Source organism: Mytilus galloprovincialis, chromosome 9, assembly GCF_965363235.1.
Source record: "Mytilus galloprovincialis chromosome 9, xbMytGall1.hap1.1, whole genome shotgun sequence".
Lineage (NCBI taxonomy): Eukaryota > Metazoa > Mollusca > Bivalvia > Mytilida > Mytilidae > Mytilus > Mytilus galloprovincialis.
In genome coordinates, this window is record NC_134846.1 from 86470837 (window position 1) to 86491847 (window position 21011).

At 32.5% G+C, this 21011-nt stretch overlaps 1 protein-coding gene across 2 annotated transcripts in view; it reads left to right on the forward strand.

Moving 5' to 3' along the window:
• Positions 1 to 3981, forward strand: part of LOC143046236 (tachykinin-like peptides receptor 99D) — a 38692-nt gene extending 34711 nt beyond the window's left edge. Inside the window, exons 3-5 of one of the 2 annotated variants that reach the window (XM_076219284.1) lie at positions 605 to 706; positions 2743 to 2851; positions 3496 to 3981. In XM_076219284.1, coding sequence (XP_076075399.1) covers positions 605 to 706; positions 2743 to 2851; positions 3496 to 3617 — 333 coding nt within the window. In that variant the 3' untranslated portion in view covers positions 3618 to 3981. The remainder of the gene's footprint in view (positions 1 to 604; positions 707 to 2742; positions 2852 to 3495) is intronic. The other variant, XM_076219285.1, reaches the window with a different exon arrangement.
• The last annotated feature ends 17030 nt before the right edge of the window (positions 3982 to 21011 follow it).

Sequence of the window (21011 nt, forward strand, 5' to 3'; positions counted from 1 at the left end):
CTTAGTAGTCATGAAAAAGAAGAAAAGCCCGTGGTCTGAATGTCAACGCTCTTTCGTTGATTAACATACAAATGTAAAAAGATTTATCTGTTTTGTATAAATCTGTTTATGAGGAGTTACAAAAATGTGCATGCATTAACTACGTACTAAAATGTTCCAATTAATAGTTGTCCGAATTATATATTTTATTATGCATTATCGGATATATACCAGGATCAAGACTCTTCTGTACTGATAAAATTCAAACAGGGAGAACTGATAAACGATTTACCGAAATTTGTCTATTTAGAGAAGAGTACATTAAACTCACGATCTCTTTTGCTTTAACGAATGTCTTTTTTTTTATTACTAAGAGGACATTGATTTTAATTTATAATATACATTCTTTTTCTTTTTATAGGGCTAGACATTAAAATAGGAAATGGGTTGGGATTATTTCTATCTATCAGTGAACAATGATCTACGCTTTTACATCCCGATAAAATTACATAAAAAACGTTTTTCTAACGATAAAGTTTTGTCATTGTTTTTCAGATATTTTCAATGTTCTTTCCTACTCAGTGTAAGCCATGTATGTATATCGAATATGTTGTATTTTTTCCAGGTTATCGTTATGTTAGTGGCTATACTTGTTGTCTTTGCTGTTTGTTGGTTACCATTTCAAATAATATTACTATACAGTGAACTACGTTCAAATAGGGAAGCGGTAAGTTTTATCATAAAAACATGTTTTGTAAAGATTTATAGTAATTTTTTTTTTTGGTGGGAGGGGCTTGAATTTTTGCAACCTTTCAGTGGGAAAGGGCTTAAATTCTTTTTAAAATTCTGCATGCATTACATTTGGAATGAAAAACAACCAAAAAAAGTCCAAACTAAATATGCCTTATTCAGGTAAAAAATAGAGCTTCAAACTGCACTATATTACAGCGTGTTTATTTTGTAAAGCTAAAACAAATTGTGTACATAACAACTATAACTGATATCCAGCATAAATTAGTTCAAACTATCAATAATGGAAAGTAACAATATTAAATTGAATATGTTTTTCTTTCTGACTTGTTTTTATTTGACAAGAAAACGCATTGTATAAACTGCATTGAAATATTATTAAAAGGAATGACACGTTCTCAAAGCTATTAATTATCAATACATCACATATATCAGTGATCAAAAGAAATACGGTTCATAGTTTCATCTTTTTAAGAAAAAGTATAATCATTAAAATGCAATACCTGTTTTTTTTGCTGATTGCTGATTGATATAAAAGGTGCATGATCTAAGCGGTTACATAACTCCCGCTATGAGACAGATGAAAGTAATATCATTGATATTATAACATTTTATCGCTTGATAGGGCAATAATACTGCAAAGGTTACTGTTTTATGAATGCATTCGATTTATTTTACTGTGCAGGATAGTGGTTTGTTGACGGTTCACTGTGATAAATCAACAAACACAATATGTCATCAATGATAACTCCCATGAGAAATATAAATTGGTAATTATTCAAAGTAATTTCAGAAAATCCAAAAAAAAAAACGGTTTCCTTTCCATGATGTATTAGTAGTCGAACTAGAAAACATCAAGATAACTTGCTGTCATAATTGAAAATTGACCAATGAATTGAGATCAAGTGACCTAAAATATGATATAAAATTATTCCTGTGTAGATGCCAGAAACAACAAAGGTTGATATCTTGATTAGCAGATTTGGTGGATAATTATTGAAATACTTATATTATATTTGATATTCTGTAGTTCGGGATAAGGTAAATCAACATAAATTGTTTATATATGATACATTGGTTATTGATACGATACAAATACGTTGGACCTTTGAGTCTAGTTAACAGGATCAGCCATTCTTTCAGTGTCCGAAATCTGCAAATGTATGTTCAAGTACTTATGAAGCCCTAACGAACAAACTTCCATGTTCAATAGCCAACACACAAGTCCTCACATATTAGTCAAACTTAAAACAATGATGATCACCGTTTTCCCTCCCACGTAGAACAATGCAGTTTTTACATTTTTTGTAATTGTACTTGTCAGTAACTTACATTAACCGTAAAATCTATGTAAACTTGAAACATAGGTTTATAAATCAATTTTGTATTAACCTTACCATCAGTAATTAACATGTAATCAGGCATGGAGTAGACTATGGTAGATAATTACAGAAACAATGTCTTTATGGGCAAGTCTTCATTACTTGAAGGTCGAGACGGCATTATGCAGAAAACCTCAATCAACACTCCTTCTTCACTATCCTGATTGAGTTAATTTCATTAGTTTAAGCAGATTTTACGTACCTTGAATAGCCTAAAAGATTTTTTTTTAAATCAAATCTTCAATGATGGTTTGTGTAAGCTGTCGATATTTCTTGACACGTTTATAGGACAGAAATAGAGACTGTAATCTTCTTTTCACAAATCTGTCGGTCTACAGACAGGGTTAATTTGCTTATATACATTTTCATTGTGTAGAAAAAAAACGGGAAGACATGAATGTACTTTGACTGAATTAAATGCGAAAATTATAAACTAGGTCAACAATTCGTCAATCGACCAGGTGCAATAAAACAAATGGTTTCCACTATTTTCACCTCCCGAAATGCTCGTTGATGATACCGCCACCAGATAATATGCAGTGTTATGATATAGTATACCGTTCAATTAAAGTGTTCATGTAAATGTTTTTATTTACCTGACTTTTTAACTTTCATTTATCTTTGTTTTTAGCTCGGTGATTGGTACTATGATCTGACTTTTGCAGCACGTCTGATGGCGTACTCCAATAGTGCCTTAAATCCATTAATATATACAGGATTTAACGAGAACTTCAGAAGAGGTAAGCACTTTTATTCAGCACGTCTGATGGTATACTCGTATAGTGCATATAATCCACTGATATGTTCAGGGTGTAGTGAGAATTTCAGTAGAAGTAGGAAAAGTGGCATTTTTTTTGTACCCGAGACTTACTAATCAGTCAAAAAACTACATAAGCAATAACATAAGAGTAGCATTAAAATCAAATTCCTAAAGATAGGCTAATGCAACTAAAGACTTACGAGTCAGACAAAAATCTACATAAGCAGTAACATAAGAGTAGCATCAACATCAAATTCTTAAAGATAGGCTAATGCGACTAAAGACAAAATACGAGATCCCAGGTAAAAGAGAAACAATTACGAGTATTACCCACTGTTCATGAGAACAACAATAAAAATAAAGTAGCATTTCGTAAAAGAGGGTCGAAAGATACCAGAGCGACAGTCAAACTAATAGATTGAAAATAATCTGACAACGCCAAAAAACAAAACACACAATCAGACAACCATTAGTACACAAGACACAACGTAGAGTAAAGGGATGCTCAAATCAAAACAGTTGAAGATCATCAGATACCAGAAATTCTAAAACAATTATGCCAAACAGACATGATTTGTCGTTAACGTTTTTCTTTTTATATTAAAGTTTGTTTTATTGTTGTAGGTATTCAGAGAGTTTGGCATTGTGTGTCATGTAAGGAAAAGACTAATATATATAACAATGGCTACTCGTATGGACATTCGTATGGATCACATGATGCCGCTACGATGCCAACCTCACTTTAAAGTCGTTTCCAACATATATATATATATATATATATCTATATATATATGTATATCACACGATAGTAAGAGAGGAGTCAACGGAAGTTTGTTTTTCTTTTACCATTTAAACGAATAATCAAAAAGAAAATTTTTAATGTCATCAGCATTTCCTATAACTTAATGCACCAGTTAAAGATCCAATTTTTGTAACTATCCATACGTATATGATTCAATCAAATTTGAAATGAATGATATCTAGGATCCAACGTAAACAGTTGTTGAAATCAATTAATTTCAAAAGTTTGGCTATACTTAGTGAGAAAAGAACGAAATGGTTCATTTGATACAATAAACAGATTTAATTAATGAAACTCGGTGCTTGAAACAACCGATGAATGATCATGACATGTAGACCTCTATGTAAAAAAAAACTATCATTTGTTGTGATAATTAACGTTTGTCAAGCATGCGCTCATGTATGACTTATATATAAAACACTCTATCAAAAGTGCTGAAAGGTATATAAGAAAGTGAACAACATACACACTGATGAACTGATACACAAAATAAACTCGAATGCAGTAAATTATCGTTCCTTATTTCAGTACATGGTTCTAACATAGCTCATGATAAATGTAGAACAATATATGTTTGTAAACATAAAATTTAAAGAGAATAATTGCATCGCTCATGTACAAAGGACCTATTTTGTTGTTGTTTCAAGTACCTTACTTACTTTGTACACAAAACAAACACATTTCATAAGCTGTTTAACTGTGAAATGTTTCCTAGAAATCAACTTCTCCAGTAGCCTGAAAAACCATGGACGTTACAGTCAAGGAACGAGAGAATGTTAAATTATCGTTACGTTATGAAAAACTGTAACATTATGTGATGTAATAAAACTACATTTGTTTATGAAAAATGGTATCCAGAAGATATTTAGTTATTAATGGGAGTCGTTTATTTTTTTCTGACATTGTAGGTCTACTACTGAGTACATACGAGGCACAAACGGATATCACATGACTTTGTAGGTCTACTACTGAGTACATACGAGACACAAACGGATGTCAAATGACTTTGTAGGTCTACTACTGAGTACATACGAGACACAAACGGATGTCACACTATTAACTTAACACTGAAATCGTAGAATACCCTAAAAACATCCAAGATATTCTGCTTCTAGTCAATGATATTCCCAAACCTGAATTTTCTATTTAAAGCGCTTTATAGTTGCTTCCTGTATACACATAATCTATTGAAACAATGTGTCTTACTGTAAGTGTTTTGACAAAATGTAGTTTGTGTTGCTAACAATTGGGAAGCTGAACATTGATTCTGCCGCGACATCCCAAAGTTAACAATTTTGATCCCTCGAAATGTCAATTTTTTTAATATGTGAGTTATACCGAGCATTTGAAAGTTTGACTACCGAAAGTTGATAAATTTTGTAATCAACAAAGTTGCTAATTTTCTTTTATATTCATCCGTTAATTGTGATTTAATTGTATGTATCAACCAATCACAGACACAAGGAGTAAACTGTTGTTAACTCATTATTCTAATGCAATTAATTTGTAACAAGTGTTCTGATTGGATGAAAGCAAGCGTAAAATTCTCTATCTCCTTGTCTGTAACTAAGGAAGCCGACATTTTGAATTTCGGAATGTATTGACATGTTATTTCTACAATAATAAACAAATAACTCACTTTTTGCGCCTTAAAATCTTCTTTTTATCAAATTTTATTACATTCTGAAGCGGCACAGAACCCAGAAAACGCCCGGTGTTTATGTTTGACACCGGAAGCATACCTATGACGTCACGTAGTGTAGGGACCAAAGAAGATAACATCTTTTCACGGAATTTTCTTTAATGAAGATTTTACACTGAAATTATGATTGAAATTTAATTATGAACTTGTTTTGCATTAGAATAGAGATAACTGTATTGTATTTGATGCTTTGCGGACGTCCAGCGGTAGTTTTACTATCGCAAATATCCGTTTACCTGTCTCCGCTCCGCGTCGCCAGGTAAACTAAATTTGCGACAGTAAAACTACCGATGGACGTCCTTAAAGCTTCAAATACAATACAATTATCTCTTAAATGACGCGCAAATAAAAGCTGTTGAAAATCTCACAAAAAGTTGAAATATAACATTCAGAATAAAAACAGCATTGTTCATCTATCTGACTTTAAAAGCACTTGACCTCTGTTGTCAAATTAATTGAACACATTATATATATATATATAAACAAAATTAAATTCTAAATGCTCTAACAGTCCTTTAATTTTCTACATTTTTCTCCAACCGGTTTCACATCTTTGTGATAATCATGGATGAATGTAACTGACGGTAACGTAACGTCACGATAGTCTGTAACAATACATTAAAGGGACGTAACCCTTACAAAAGTAACGTCTTATCTATTAAGGCTTAGTTTGTACTTTTGTATAAACATATTTTCTTTATTAATTCTCATTTCTTCGGTGAATTGGTCGTCACATTGGTAAAATGGGAAAATATGTATTTTGGTGATTTATTGATAGCGCAATATAAGTACTTCTGAGTCAGTGACAACTCTACAACAGATTTATCCATCGAATCACCGGCAATGATGGTGATACCTGGCTGTGTACATATACCTAAACTACATAAGTGTCCTTACAAACAACGGTATATTGCTGGGTCTTCCAAGTGCTCCACGAAACCTCTTTCTAAATTTTTAACATATATTTTATCAGCAATCAAAGACGAGCTTCAAAGTTATTGTGAAACTGCCTATTCTATAGGGGGCGTGAATCAGATGTGGATACGTTAAAATTCCAAAGATCTTTTAGAGTACATACAATCTAACTCTCTTTCATCTTGTAACAGTATTAAAACATTTGACATTTCTACTCTTTTCACAAGTATTCCACATTCCAAACTAAGAGTTGGTATTGCTTTGCTTCGTAAAAAAGAATGGCCAACGTAGATAAAAGTATCTTGTCTTAAGGAAGGATAAATCCTACTTTGTAAAGGATCACTCTGATTCAAACAAAAAAATCTCTGAAACTGATATTATCAAGATGCTTGATTTCTTGATTGACAACATATTTGTTACGTTCGGAGGACGTGTTTTTCAACAGACTCTCGGCATTCCAATGGGAACAAACTGTGCCCTCTACTTGCCGACTTGTTTCTTTATTATTATGAGGCTGACGTCATGCAGGAACTTCTTAGGAAGAAAGATAAGAAGTAAACAATATCATTTAACTCTACTTTCCGCTATATAGATGATGTTCTTTCACTAAATAATTCAAAACTTGGTGACTATGTAGAACGCATCTATCCCATCCAGCTAGAGATAAAGGATACTACAGATACAGTTAAGTCGGCCTCATATCTTGACTTACATCTAGAAATTGACAATGATGGTCGGTTGAAAACAAAACTTTACGACAAAAGAGATGATTTCAGCTTTCCAATTGTGAACTTTCCATTTCTAAGTAGCAACATTCCAGCAGCACCTGCATACGGGGTATATATCTCCCAATTGATACGATATTCCCGTGCTTGCATTTCCTATCATGATTTTCTTGATAGAGTGTTGCTGCTCACAAGGAAGCTATTAAAGCAAGAGTTACAAATGGTGAAGTTGAAATCATCCCTTCGTAAATTTTACGGACGCCATCACGAGCTGGTTGACCGTTATGGAATAGCCGTTTCACAAATCGGATATGTTTCTTACGTCGTAACTACAATCCCCTTCCCTTTCATGAATGTGACCTACCGAATTAGACTATTTAACGGATTTGTTATCACATAAGCAACACGACGGGTGCCACATGTGGAGCAGGATCTGCTTACCCTTCCGGAGCACCTGAGATCACCCCTGGTTTTTGGTGAGGTTCGAGTTGTTTATTCTTTAGTTTTCTATGTTGTGTCATGTGTGCTGTTGTTTGTTTGTCTTTTTCATTTTTAGCCATGGCGTTGTCAGTTTGTTTTAGATTTATGAGTTTGACTGTCCCTTTGGTATCTTTCGTCCCTCTTTTATGTATATACAACTCGTCTAAACATCAACCCAACAATGTTAGATCTGTAAATTTGATTTCGAAAGTTTTTGTTCTTCCCTCGCCGGGACTCGAACCCATGCTACTGAGATATCGTGACACCAAATCGCCTGCACTGTATCCGGTGCGCTAAACCACACGACCACCTCGGCTGGCTTCACAATAACAAAGCTTTCGGTGGCCGGATGTTACCTTTCCTCGTCAGTTTTAATCTAGCGTCGTAATACAGTACATGATATATAGACATGGAGATGTTATTGTTACAAATCAGATCAATTGTCTATAGTAAAGGATCGTACACATTAATGCAAGATACAGTCACAGAAAATAATTATATTTATAAGTACGTCTGAGTCAGTGACAACTCTACAACATATTTATTTATCAGATCACCAGCAATGATGGTGAGACATGGCTGTGTACATTATGTATATACAACTCGTCTAAACATCAACCCAACAATGTTAGATCTGTAAATTTGCTTACATACATTAACGTACTCTATAAATAACACCATCGAAAACACAAGATTTAACTCTGCTTTCGTAAGGTAAACGTTCAACAATTATTGACAAAATCATAACCAACAGCTTTAACCATATCACCACAGCTATATTTGACTGGAACTCTCTGCTTTCACATAAGCAAATATTAGTCCAAAACTGTAAAATATACAAGAGCATAGGCACTGGTATTAAAGAGATAATCGTAACCGAAATTACGATTATCCCAATATTAGGTCCGAGACCACCATTGTCGTCCCTTGATTTTCGTTGTTCACAAATATAGTCCCTAGTGTTGACAGTGGGTTACTTGCCATTAATTTTTATACCCCTTCCAAATTTATTTCTCCATGTTCACTGCCTCAAATTGCAAGAAGGGGGTTGAAATTACACTGTAAAAAAATTTGGGTCCAGAATTTTAAAGGAAAGTAGTGATTTGGTCCAGCTGAAAAAGGTTGAAAATGAGCACTTCGGAAGCTGTCAAAAGATTTCAAGACGCCCTAAACATAAAATTGGCCATATTTTGAGTTAGAGGCGATGAAGTTTTCTATAAATTTGATATAATTTGTCCCAAAAGTAGTACAACACACTGTAAAAGTTTCTTTGAGAAAGCGCAGGTGGGATTTTTTTTATTTTCATTTATGTTCTAAAAGAAATGCACTACGAATTAATTGTGTTCTCGGACCATATGGCGACGGTAGATATAGGTAAAATCTTTACACTCATTTTTCTTAAATGTAGCATGTTTTTGTCAATAGTTAATCAGCTGCAAGGTTTATCTATACCATTTCATCATATTTGAATCGTAACGGTGCACTGGAATTGTCTAAGCGCTTTGAAAATTGCCGTTGAAAAATTCGGGATGATAATCGTAACTCGGAAAAAAGATAACCGTAATTATGGTATCTAAAAATGAAGGATAATCGTAACTGGAAAGTGTTTTATTGATATTGACACTAAACACGTATATCTGATAGAATATTATGAAATTATGGCGATGAATTATTTACGAAACGTTCCAACATCTTATGACATTTCTTTTAATGCATATATTATTAATAGTTCTTATGAAAAAATTCATAAATACTCGGTATATGAAAAGTATGCTGCATACATATGCATGAAAGATATTGTAGAGAAAAATATTGAAGGTACTAAACAAGGAACTTTTTTGTATTTCCATACTTGCCATATAATTAGTACTTTTCTATTAAATGAAAACAAAAATTAGCCTTACCTAATTGTCATCCATTTTTCTGAAACACAAAATATTTGTTTTAAAATCTATAAAAATCTTTATAATTAAACCAGTTCCGACTGTGATGATCTACATATTATGCCTTCTGATGTAATTTATCAATACTCATATTTGTGTTTTTTTCAGTCCGTCAAATGCTTCGTAAGACTATAGGTAAGGCTAATAAAAACAAAAAACAAAAGTAACAATAAACAAAATTAACGATAAACAAAAGTAAAAATAAACAATAGTAACAATAAACTGGTAACTATTTTAGATTCTTTACCATCCACACTGTTTTAAAGAAACGTCATAAAATACATGGGTATTTGATCAAAACATTTGAATTTAATTTTTAAAATCATATATTATATCAGTATAAAATAGAAAAAAGTGAATCCAAGGGAAAAATATGGACGGCTATACTTATTGAATTGTAAGGAAAAGGGAAATATGAACACTCATATCTTTCGATAAAAGTATCAACTGTTAAATCCGATAATGCAGTCATAAAGTTATTGACGGAAACTTTTGTTCATTTCGCATAGAATTTTAGTATAAACGTGATATTGGAGGCAAAACATGACATATGAAAATGTGGTATACGTGACTTTCAGTTTTAGCAATGAATTGAAAGGATTGCACTTTTCGGATATGGGATATAGCTAATCCACCCTTTTTCTCACCCGCCCCCGCCCCCCCCCCCCCCCCCCTTTCCCATTTTTCCCTAAAAAAAACCAAACAAACAAAAACAAACTTAAAAGTGCACACAACATTGAAACTTTGAAACAAAATAACAAAATATTTACTTACCTCAATAACTGACTCGACAGCTGCTTCATTTTCCATATCTTTAACAAGAACATGTATATATCAAGAGGTTATGCATATTGTTGTCAGTTATAAATAGAGATATATAGGTAAATTTGTCCTAGATATTAACCTGTAAGTTTCTTCATTTATTTTTATATGCGTTAATGTCATCGTTAAACTGGACATTTGCATTTTTAACAGACAAAATACCATTAAAATGCTGAAAGACACATTTATTATGTTTCAGTTACTATTATCCGATAAAGAAAATTACGATTGTCAAAGAAGAAAAATACCATAGAGTTACGATTATCATCCCGAATTTTTCAACGGCTATTTTGAAAGCGCTTAGACAAGTCAAGTGCACCGTTACGATTCAAATATGATGTAATGGTATAGATAAACCTTGCAGCTGAGTAACTATTGACAAAAACATGCTACATTTAAGAAAAATAAGTGTGAAGATTTTACCTATTTCTACCGTCGCCATATTGGGATAATCGTATTTTCAGTTACGATTATCTCTTTAATACCAGTGATAGGAATATATTCTACGTCAACCACATACATTGTAGCATTAATAACAAACCCTCACGGCCGACACTCGGCTAACCGAGAGATTGGTCGGTTAATCTATATTGAGTATGTGGCTATATCGGCGTTGGTCTGTTAATCGGGTTGGCTAAAGTCTGTTAATCAGGTGTTATCGAGAAAATCATTGCAAGTTCAGTATGTTTCATTGTATAACTTTTTAAGTATATTTTTATAACAAAGATTATTCGTGTCTGACAAAACAATTCAATGTACTGAATCCAGTGGTGAAATTATTTTTTTCTAGCTTCGATAATCAATCTATAAAATAAAAAGACGGGTTACTCATCAATAAATTTATACACATTTTACACACACACAAAATGTACACAAAATGACACGTTGGTTGAATTTACTTGCATGCCATATTTTGAACATCGAAAAAAGACAGGCATTGTGGTTGTTAATCATATTAATATCATTGTGTGAAAAATCGAAACGAAAATCTGTATTTTAGTGACATTAATCAATTCTTATTTAAAACCTGGTCTGTTAATGGGTCGGATGTATAAAACCCGGTCTGTTAATTGGTCTGTTAAGAGGTAAGAATGGCAATCAAAGTATAATTGTATTGCTATATAGGGTGTTATCGGATTAATTGGGTAGGCTGAAGACGAGCAGCAAAAATATACGGAAAAAAACACACGTACAAAAAAAACATGAAATATACGGAAACAACACATGAACATTGAACAATTTAGACATTTGGAAATTTAAAATTGATAAAAATGGTTTAAAAAAGTGTAATATTAAAGTAATATTAATTTCATCCAAGAATGGTCGCATATATCATTAGGATTCTGTTTAATTGTCATGAATGACACCAATTTGTCATATAAAATTAAGAAAGGAATGTGTCAAAGCGACAACAACCCGCCCATAGAGCAGACAACAGCCGAAGGCCACCAATGGGTCTTCAATGTAGCGACAAACTCCCGCAACCGTAGGTGTCCTTCAGCTGGCCCCTTAAAAATATGTATTCTAGTACAGTGATATTGGACGTCATACTAAACTCCGAATTATACACAAGAAACTAAAATTAAAAATCATACAAGATTAACAACGTTAATAATAAATTCATGCATAGTCCAGCGGCCAACCCATAAATAATCTATCACACTATTTTGAAGTGACACACCATTCAATAAAATGCAAATAAAGTCACAATAAAAATGCTCTTACTAGCAGGATACTGTTGCACCGTATTGTCATTTTTTTTTTATTGAAAATCATCTCATTCTTAACTTTTTCAATGGAAAAATATAAAGGTATCAAAACTAATGTCATGGCTAAATAACTTTAAACTGACACAATTTTAATTGTCCAACCCATTAACAGACTTTATTCCCATAATTTTCACTAAAATGTGGTATTATTCACGTCATATTACAATTTTGAAATGTTTAGTAATGTCAATTTATTTTTTAGAACCAAAGTACTGTTTTGTGTCCTCTAAATGATATCTAAAACTTGTTTCGCCTTTGATTAACAAAAAAATGCTATGCGTATAAGCACAAATACTACACACTTGCGTGACGCCTTTTAGTTTTACTGAAAACTGCGCAGACTATGAAATGTTTTTACAGGTGGAAAATGTTCTATGATATATATCATTTTGTCAGACACTTTTCTTTTTTTGATTTGATTCTTATTATATGCCAAAAATCTGTGTATTTAACAGAGTTTAGCATTACATTGTGTGTTTTACTCTTAACAGACGTATAACCAATCCGATTAACAGACCAATCGCCCATATAGCCGCATACTCAAGATAGATTAACCGACCAATCTCTCGGTTAGCCGAGTGTCGGCCGTGGCCCTGCAATCCATAAGGCGATTTGAATTTATATGATTTTACTCTTGTATTAGAATTCACAGACGTCGCTTTTGTACAAATGTACGATTTAGTAAACAAAACAGTACTACGTTTCTTTTTGTTTTATTCTTCCTTCTTGCGTATCTTCACAACAATCATTTTCCTCTCATCCATTACTGTTTCAGGTTAACACAATTCATTCAACCCATATTACTGATAATTGATTAATCCACTTGAACATAATCGGATAGATAACATATGTTTATCAAATTAAAGAAAGCGAAAATAGTCCATTTCTTACCATTAACAACCTAACAAACAAAAGATTATAGTCATGTCTGGACTGCGTTTAAAATAGAGAAGATATATATTGTTCAGGAGAATTCAATTTCAGTATATGTCAAAATGACAAATGGGATAAAAAGAAACATACATCAACAAGACAGTCATTCTGACGATGAACTATTGATAGCTTGTCGAACGTATTATAAATCATATGTCACTTTAAATTAAAATTTCTAGATTAGTTGTAGAAAGTTTGACCTTATTGCTAAAACTTGTTAAGATGTTTTTTTTTTTCATGTAATGTATTGTATTTGCCTTAACAAATATTGTGGTTAAAATAACAAATTAATTTTGATTGTACCAAACAAGAAAAATCACAAATATACCGAACACCGGGGAAAATTCCCACTTTCCTTTAACACATTGAAACTTGTGTTTATGCGTTTGCTCTCTTATCCGTAAACTTCAAGGGACATCTTTTAATTCAAATGCTATTAAATTTAAACTCAATCAAATCATGAAAAAAATAATTCAAAACATAAGACTTTATTATATATTCAATAGCTCTATTTTGTATCAACATCAAAGAAAACGAAGAATATTTACATTACTTATACAGGAAACCTAAATTACACAAAAAATCCATATAAAGAACGATACATAGCTGGTTCTTCAAAATGTTCGACTAAACATCTTTCTAAAGTACTGACTACTATTCTTTCTACAGTTAAAGATGGGCTTCACAAATATTGAGATATATTCTACCAGTGGTGTTAACCAGAAGATCTACTTCTTAATCTTCGATCACAATCTTTGCAATTTTGCAGCAACATAAAGACTTTTGATTTTTCTACGCTATACACTACTATTCCCCATGCTCAGTTGAAAGATCGACTTCACCATCTCATAAAACAGAGCTTTTTCTATAAAAATGGGAATTGTAGATACAAATTTCTGTTTTTTGGTTACACTAATTCATATTTTGTGAAGAATCACACTGAATCTTCCAGAAAATATACAGAAGATGATATTATCAAAATGCTGGACTTTTTGATCGACAATATATTTGTTGAGTTTGGAAGATTTATATTTCAACAGACAGTCGGTATTCCAATGGGTACTAATTGTGCACCCCTACTGGCCGATTTGTTTTTGTACTCGTATGAGGCAGAATTCATTCAGAACCTTCTAAAAGACAAAAAGAAAAAGCACCTTGCGGAATTCTTTAATTTTACTTTCTGATATATTGATGATGTTCTATCATTGAATAACCCATATTTCAGCCAATACTTACATCTCATATATCCCAGCGAACTTAAAATTAAGGATACTACTGATACTAGAAGGACTACTTCATACCTTGATCTTTTCCTCAATATTGACGCAGATGGACGACTTCACACGAAAATCTATGATAAACGGGACGATTTCAACTTCCCAATTATCAATTTCCCATTTCTCAGCAGTAACATTCCCTCTTCCCCTTCGTATGGTGTTTACATATCACAATTGATACGTTATTCTCGTGCATGTTTACACTTTACGGACTTCATATACAGAAGTGTGCTCCTTACACAGAAACAGCTTCAACAAAGTTATGAGGAGGACAGATTGAAATTGACACTTCGTAAGTTTTATGGACACCATCACGAATTAGTTGATCCATACGATGTGTCTTTGACCAAACTAGCTACGGACATTTTTACCACATGGTAGATTGTGGTTTGTCATTACGTCGTCTAATTTTTTAATTACCGAACGTGACTTATTCCCAATTGTGACTGTTTTGCTGAGTGTGAATTCGCATTACTATAAGACGTGTTACGGTACTTATATATCCCAAAATTCATGTATTTAGTTTGATGTTATATTTGTAATTTTCATCGGATTTTGTCAAATTGGTTGACGTAGATTCATGTGTTATGGTAAAGAAAATTAGTCACCGCCTTCATTTATTAGTTTTGATTTTGTTCAACGTAATCTGTACGATATTTTATGTTTAAAGTTAGATTCAAAACAAACCGGACATATATATAATATAGTTAATTGTTATAATTAGTATTGCAATGTGCATTGTGTTTAAATTTGAAATCATAATCTTAAATCAATCCTATTTCTATCTTTTTTTTTGAGATATAGTTTTTCAAATGTGACGTAATTTTTGCGCCTTTTCACCACTTCGTATGTGACGTCATTTTTATGACTTTTTGCGTTCAGGCCTGGACTAAGTCGGGTGTGTCTATTTTCTATGTTGGTCTCCAATGTATTATGTATTCGGGTTTTGTTTTCTGTAATTAGTTAAGACGTCAGTTTTAACATGTATATCTTTTATATTCATTTGATATTATTTACTGTTTGCAATAGCATAAATTGTTTTAAAAAATAAGGATGTTCTTAACACAAGCAGAAAACCCTAATCGTATTTGGCACAACCTTTTTCAACTTTTGATCCTCAGAGCTGTACAACTTTGTACTTTTTTTTTACTTTCGAACTTTTATATCTGGGCGTCACTGGTAAGTCTTGTGTGGACGAGACGTGTGACGTATTGAATGTTTAACCAGATGCCTTTTGTTATCTATTGATCATGTGTTTCTTTGCCTAATACGTTCTCCTATTTATTTGTAATGTAGTCCTGTATTATTATGTTGTCATTTTAATGTTATATTTAACAATGCCATTAGAGTGCGAGGTTTGGCATACCACAAAACCAGGTTCAACCCACCACTTTTTTCTTTAAAAATGTCCTGTACCAAGTCAGGAAAATGACAATAGATATATCATAGTTCGTTTCTGTGTATGTAACATTTTTACGTTGTGTTTCCGTTGTGTCGTTTGTTTTCTCCTATATTTGAGTGTGAATTCACATTACTATACGACGTGTCACGGTACTTTTCTATCCCAAATTCATGTATTTGGTTTTGATGTTATATTGGTTATTCTCATCGGATTTTGTCTTATGCTTAGTCCGTTGCTGTTTGTGTACATTTTAATGTTGTGTCGTTGTTCTCCTCTTATATTTAATGCGTTTCCCTCAGTTTTAGTTTGTTACCACGATTTTGTTTTTTGTCCATAGATTTACGAGTTTTGAACAACGGTATACTACTGCTGATATTTGTAATCAAATCCATCCCGTTATAGTGCGATGTTGTTAAATGTTAGGTAAAATGTAGTTGAACTAATACATAATGGTCTTGTAGTATAGATTCTGGGTTTTGATGTCAATTACGCGTTATAGTGTTCTTTAGGCGTGTCTTTGTACATTTCCAACCTTTACTGTGTAGTCCTCTTTTGGTAATATACTTTTGGTGTAGCTCGGTATTTGTATTTCCCGCCCTTGTGTTTTTGCGCGTATATATACAGTGATATAGTCATTTGTTTTTATAGTGATTAAGATTATAAGACATTGTTGTCTACTATTCCCCATGTTTTGACAATTTTACCTGTTGTCATAGTAATTTAATTATATGCAACTGTCATACAAGTTAGAGGTTTAGCTAAATGCAATGTCAGTTAACAATTGTCATCTTTACGATAGTATCGTTCAGATGTTCAAAAAATACCAAACTGACAGTAATCAGGTTAAATTCGGCTTTTGGTAAATAAGGAAATGCCGGTACCATGTAAGGAATATGACGGTTCTTTTCAATTCGTTTAAGGTGTTTGAGATTTTGATTTTGTCATTTGAAAATTGACTTCCACTTTTTATGTTTTCTTGGAGTATTTTTGTTAATTATTTTACTTTTTAAAAGCACTACACAATAAAGATTAGAAATGTACAATGGCAAATTAAAAGAACACAATAACACGCAATTCAAATGATAAACACCATCAGTACCTAAAATCTATTATGAACTATTTGTGAAGTTGATACGTCATTTTTATAATCAAGGTCTTGGTATTTTCTGATGAACTGTTTTAGAAAAAGGACGCGATGTTGGAAAAATCTATATCCCATATGGAGCTGAAGAAGGTATATTGCTTATTAAATGGGGGAAATATTTAGATTGTTGATAAAAAAAACATCATCAATATACTTTGATGTGAAATTAAGAAGAAATCGCAAGGAGAAACACACAGCTGTTTTACATGGGAATGCCGATAATTTGTTGAAAAAAAATCTACCTCAATTTAACAAATATGTCGTCAGTAAGAATATGTGTTGCAAGTTTTACCCTTTTGTTCACTATTAACAAACGATGTCGTATGGTATCCAAAAACGATAAATGTATAGCGTATTTTACATTTTTTTTTTATATTTAAAGGCATAGTGGCAACTTTGCCCTTTCGAAATTGAGTATATGGCCAAAATCTGAAAAAAAATCCGTCTAAATTCTGATGAGTCTTTTGTAGACTTAACGCGCGTCTGCCGTAGATATAAAAATCAATCCTGGTATATATGATGAGTTTATCTCCAAATAATAGAAAACACATATTTACACTACTCATTCCCTTGGTGCTTGTTTTACTTTAAAAATTACGTATTCTCTGATCAAATTTCGAAAAATAATCCAAAGAAAGTGATTTTAGATTATCTTATGTAACAATACAAACAAACTGTACCTTTTGTATAAGTTAATATTACATTATTATTATGCAATGTGTCATTAACACTTTTGGAGCAAATAATAACTATGTATACAAACGTATTTAACAGTGCTTGAAAAAGAGGACTGGTATTGACAGATAAACGGATTTTAATTGTTTTCCAGGAAGAAATCTCATGTAGTTTAATTATGTAAGAAACGAGTGGTTAGAGCAATTTAATCAATGTATAATAACCGGTCGTGTACTACATGTACTATACGAGTTATAAATGGAGACAATATAACTATAAAATAAGTATCAGCTGCTAGTTTACATGAATGACAGACTTCTACTGAAAAAAACTGAAATTAACAGAATCTGTAATACTTAAATTTAGAATATCAATAAGCTGAAGTGAATATTAAAAAGGATAATTCTTTAAATGAAAAGAAAATCCGCCCAAACATTACCACATGTTTTACAGTTTTTATTAATCAGCCTACAAATATAGTTATACATGTAAAGAAACTCGATAGAGATCCTGAACAGTTTAAATAAAGGGAACAGTAGTGTATCGCTGATCAAAATTCATTTATCGATTGAGTGAAAACAAATCCGGAGACAACCTAAAACCGATGGAAACAAATCAACTAGAAGAGGAAAAAACGTAACATCAGAACAGTAAAGTGCAACAAAAAAAAAAGACAATGCAACATACATAAAAACGAACTTTTAGATAACAACTGCCATATTCTTGGCTTGGTACAGGACATTGTAAAAACAGATTGTTGGTTGAACCTGGTTTTGTAACTAGCAGAACCTCGTGCTGATCATGTCAACAATAAAAGTAAAAGCTAAAATGACAACTTTTTATGACAAGGGGGAATACAGTACAAATACATGCAAAATCTCGTAAGTCAGAGAAATACATAAATAAATAATGAAATAGTACATTTCTACATGTAAACCTGTTGTATTGTTTGTGCAATTTCAACTAAAGATAAACAATTTTCGTTATAAATGAGGGGCGAAAGATACCAGATGGACAGCCAAACTGATAGATCGAAAATAAACTGACAACACTATGGCCAAATAAGAAAAAGACAAACAGACAAATTATAGTACTCAAAAAACAACATAGAAAACTGAAAAATAAGCAACACAAACCCCTTCAAACAATGAGGATGATCTCCGGTGCTCCTGAAGGGTTAGCAGATCCTGCTCCATATGTGGCACCCGTCATGTTGCTCATGTCATAACAAGCCCAGTGATAAGTCTGATTTGGTAGGTCAGATTCGTGAAAAGGCAAGGGGAGTGAAGTTACGACATTAGGAACATATCCGATATCATATGTGAATCGTTATTACAAAATGGTCAGCCAACTCGAGATAGCGTCCGTAAAATTCACGAAGTGATGTTTTCAACTTCACCTTTTGGAACTCTTGCTTCTATTATTATTTGTTACTTTCTTGGAACTTAAATTTAATAGTTTATAATGCTACAAAAAATATCTTTCAAAATTATTACCTTTACCTTTCCAATAATTACAAATTAGGCTTAGGGATAATCTGAAACTTCAAGTACCTATTATATGGTTTGGGAGAATTAGATGTGATCACTATAATTCAAGAACTCTGTGATAATGTATACAATGTGAACCCACTCATCATTTTCAGTCCAGTAGAAAAGTCCCCATTGCTGGTCTTTGTGATTTTTCCAAACTCTATCATTATGATCATTTCAGTTTAGTGATTTTTTTTTATTTATCCTTTCCTTAAACAGGATAGCTTTATCTACGTTGGTCTATTTCATATATCAATGTTCAAAAGAGAGGGAAAAGATACCACGAGGATCGGATGTATTGAATGAGTGTGTAAAGGGTAAATACGTATCAATTTGTTAGTTTTAAAACCTGGTGTAATCCACCATTCTATACAATAGAAAATGTCTGTACCAAGTCAGGAATATAATTCGTTTGATATGTTTGAACTTATAATTTTGATAATTAGGGACTTTCGTTTTTGTATTTTCCTCGGAGTTCAGAATTTTTTTTTAATTTTACTTTACTACTAAACGGATGATATTTTAATTCAAAAGACTAATTCAGTGATGGTACTGTCTGAATATGTCGTTAAGGAGGAAAGCAGGATTTAATTTGGGCTACAAGTTGAACATATATGGGAGACATACATTTCATAACGGCCAATGCACCATGATTGCGTCTTTTACACTTATGACGAGATGGCTTCAAATTTACCATTTATACACTTCGTTTTATACCGCTTAGCAAATTGTAAAAATTTCCTCTAAGTGATTTTTTTTCAATTTACTTTGAAGTTTAATTTTCGTTAAACTATTGTGATTTCAGTGCAACCGAAAAGTTCTGTGTGTACGAAACGTGCTTTAAGTGTAGTTAAGTCATTGGTGGGCTTTTTCATTTGGATAAAGGAAATGGTCGGCGTGAAGAGCAGTACAGTTAATAAATCTACTATTTTCTACATTAGATCATGCCTGTACCAAGTCAGGTATATAACAGTTGTTTACAATTTGTTTGATGTGTTTGAGATTTCACAATTTGATTACGAAAACAAAACTTTATGACAAAAAAGATGATTTCAGCTTTCCAATTGTGAACTTTCCATTTCTAAGTAGCAACATTCCAGCAGCACTTTCATACGAGGTATATATCTCCCAATTGATACGATATTCCCGTGCTTGCATTTTCTATCATGATTTTCTTGATAGAGGGTTGCTGCTCACAAGGAAGCTATTAAACCAAGAGTTCCAAATGGTGAAGTTGAAATCATCCCTTCGTAAATTTTACGGACGCCATCACGAGTTAGTTGATCGTTATGGAATAACCGTTTCACAAATGATATCGGATATGTTCCTTACGTCGTAACTACACTCCCCTTCCCTTTCATGAATGTGACCTACCGAATTAGACTATTTACCGGATTTGTTATCACATAAGCAACACGACGGGTGCCACATGTGGAGCAGGATCTGCTTACCCTTCTGGAGCACCTGAGATCACCCCTAGTTTTTTGGTGGGGTTCGTGTTGTTTATTCTTTAGTTCTATGTTGTGTCATGTGAGCTGTTGTTTGTTTGTCTTTTTCATTTTTAGCCGTGGCGTTGTCAGTTTGTTTTAGATTTATGAGTTTGACCGTCCCTTTGGTATCTTTCGTCCCTCTTTGATTAAGGACGTTCCGTTTTTAATTTTACTTGGAGTTCGATGCATTTGTTATTTTACTTCTTTAGAAAAAAATTGAAAATTTGTCCAACTTTAATCGGTGATAGACAGTTGCTAAATTGAAAAAAAGAAACACACAATCCATCTTCGAATATTAAAATATGTATTTAGTTCAAATACAAATAATCATAACATGATTATTTTGGTTGAAGACATAATTTAATTTTTAAAATTAGTTGCATTACACAAACAAACTAAAGTAGATTTTTACAAGTATTCATCATTTCTACAAAACATATGATATGTTCCATAATAAAAGCGCAATAATTAATAACTAATAAGACACTCTTAAACAGAACGTCTCAATCGCTGTTCTAGATATATCTTG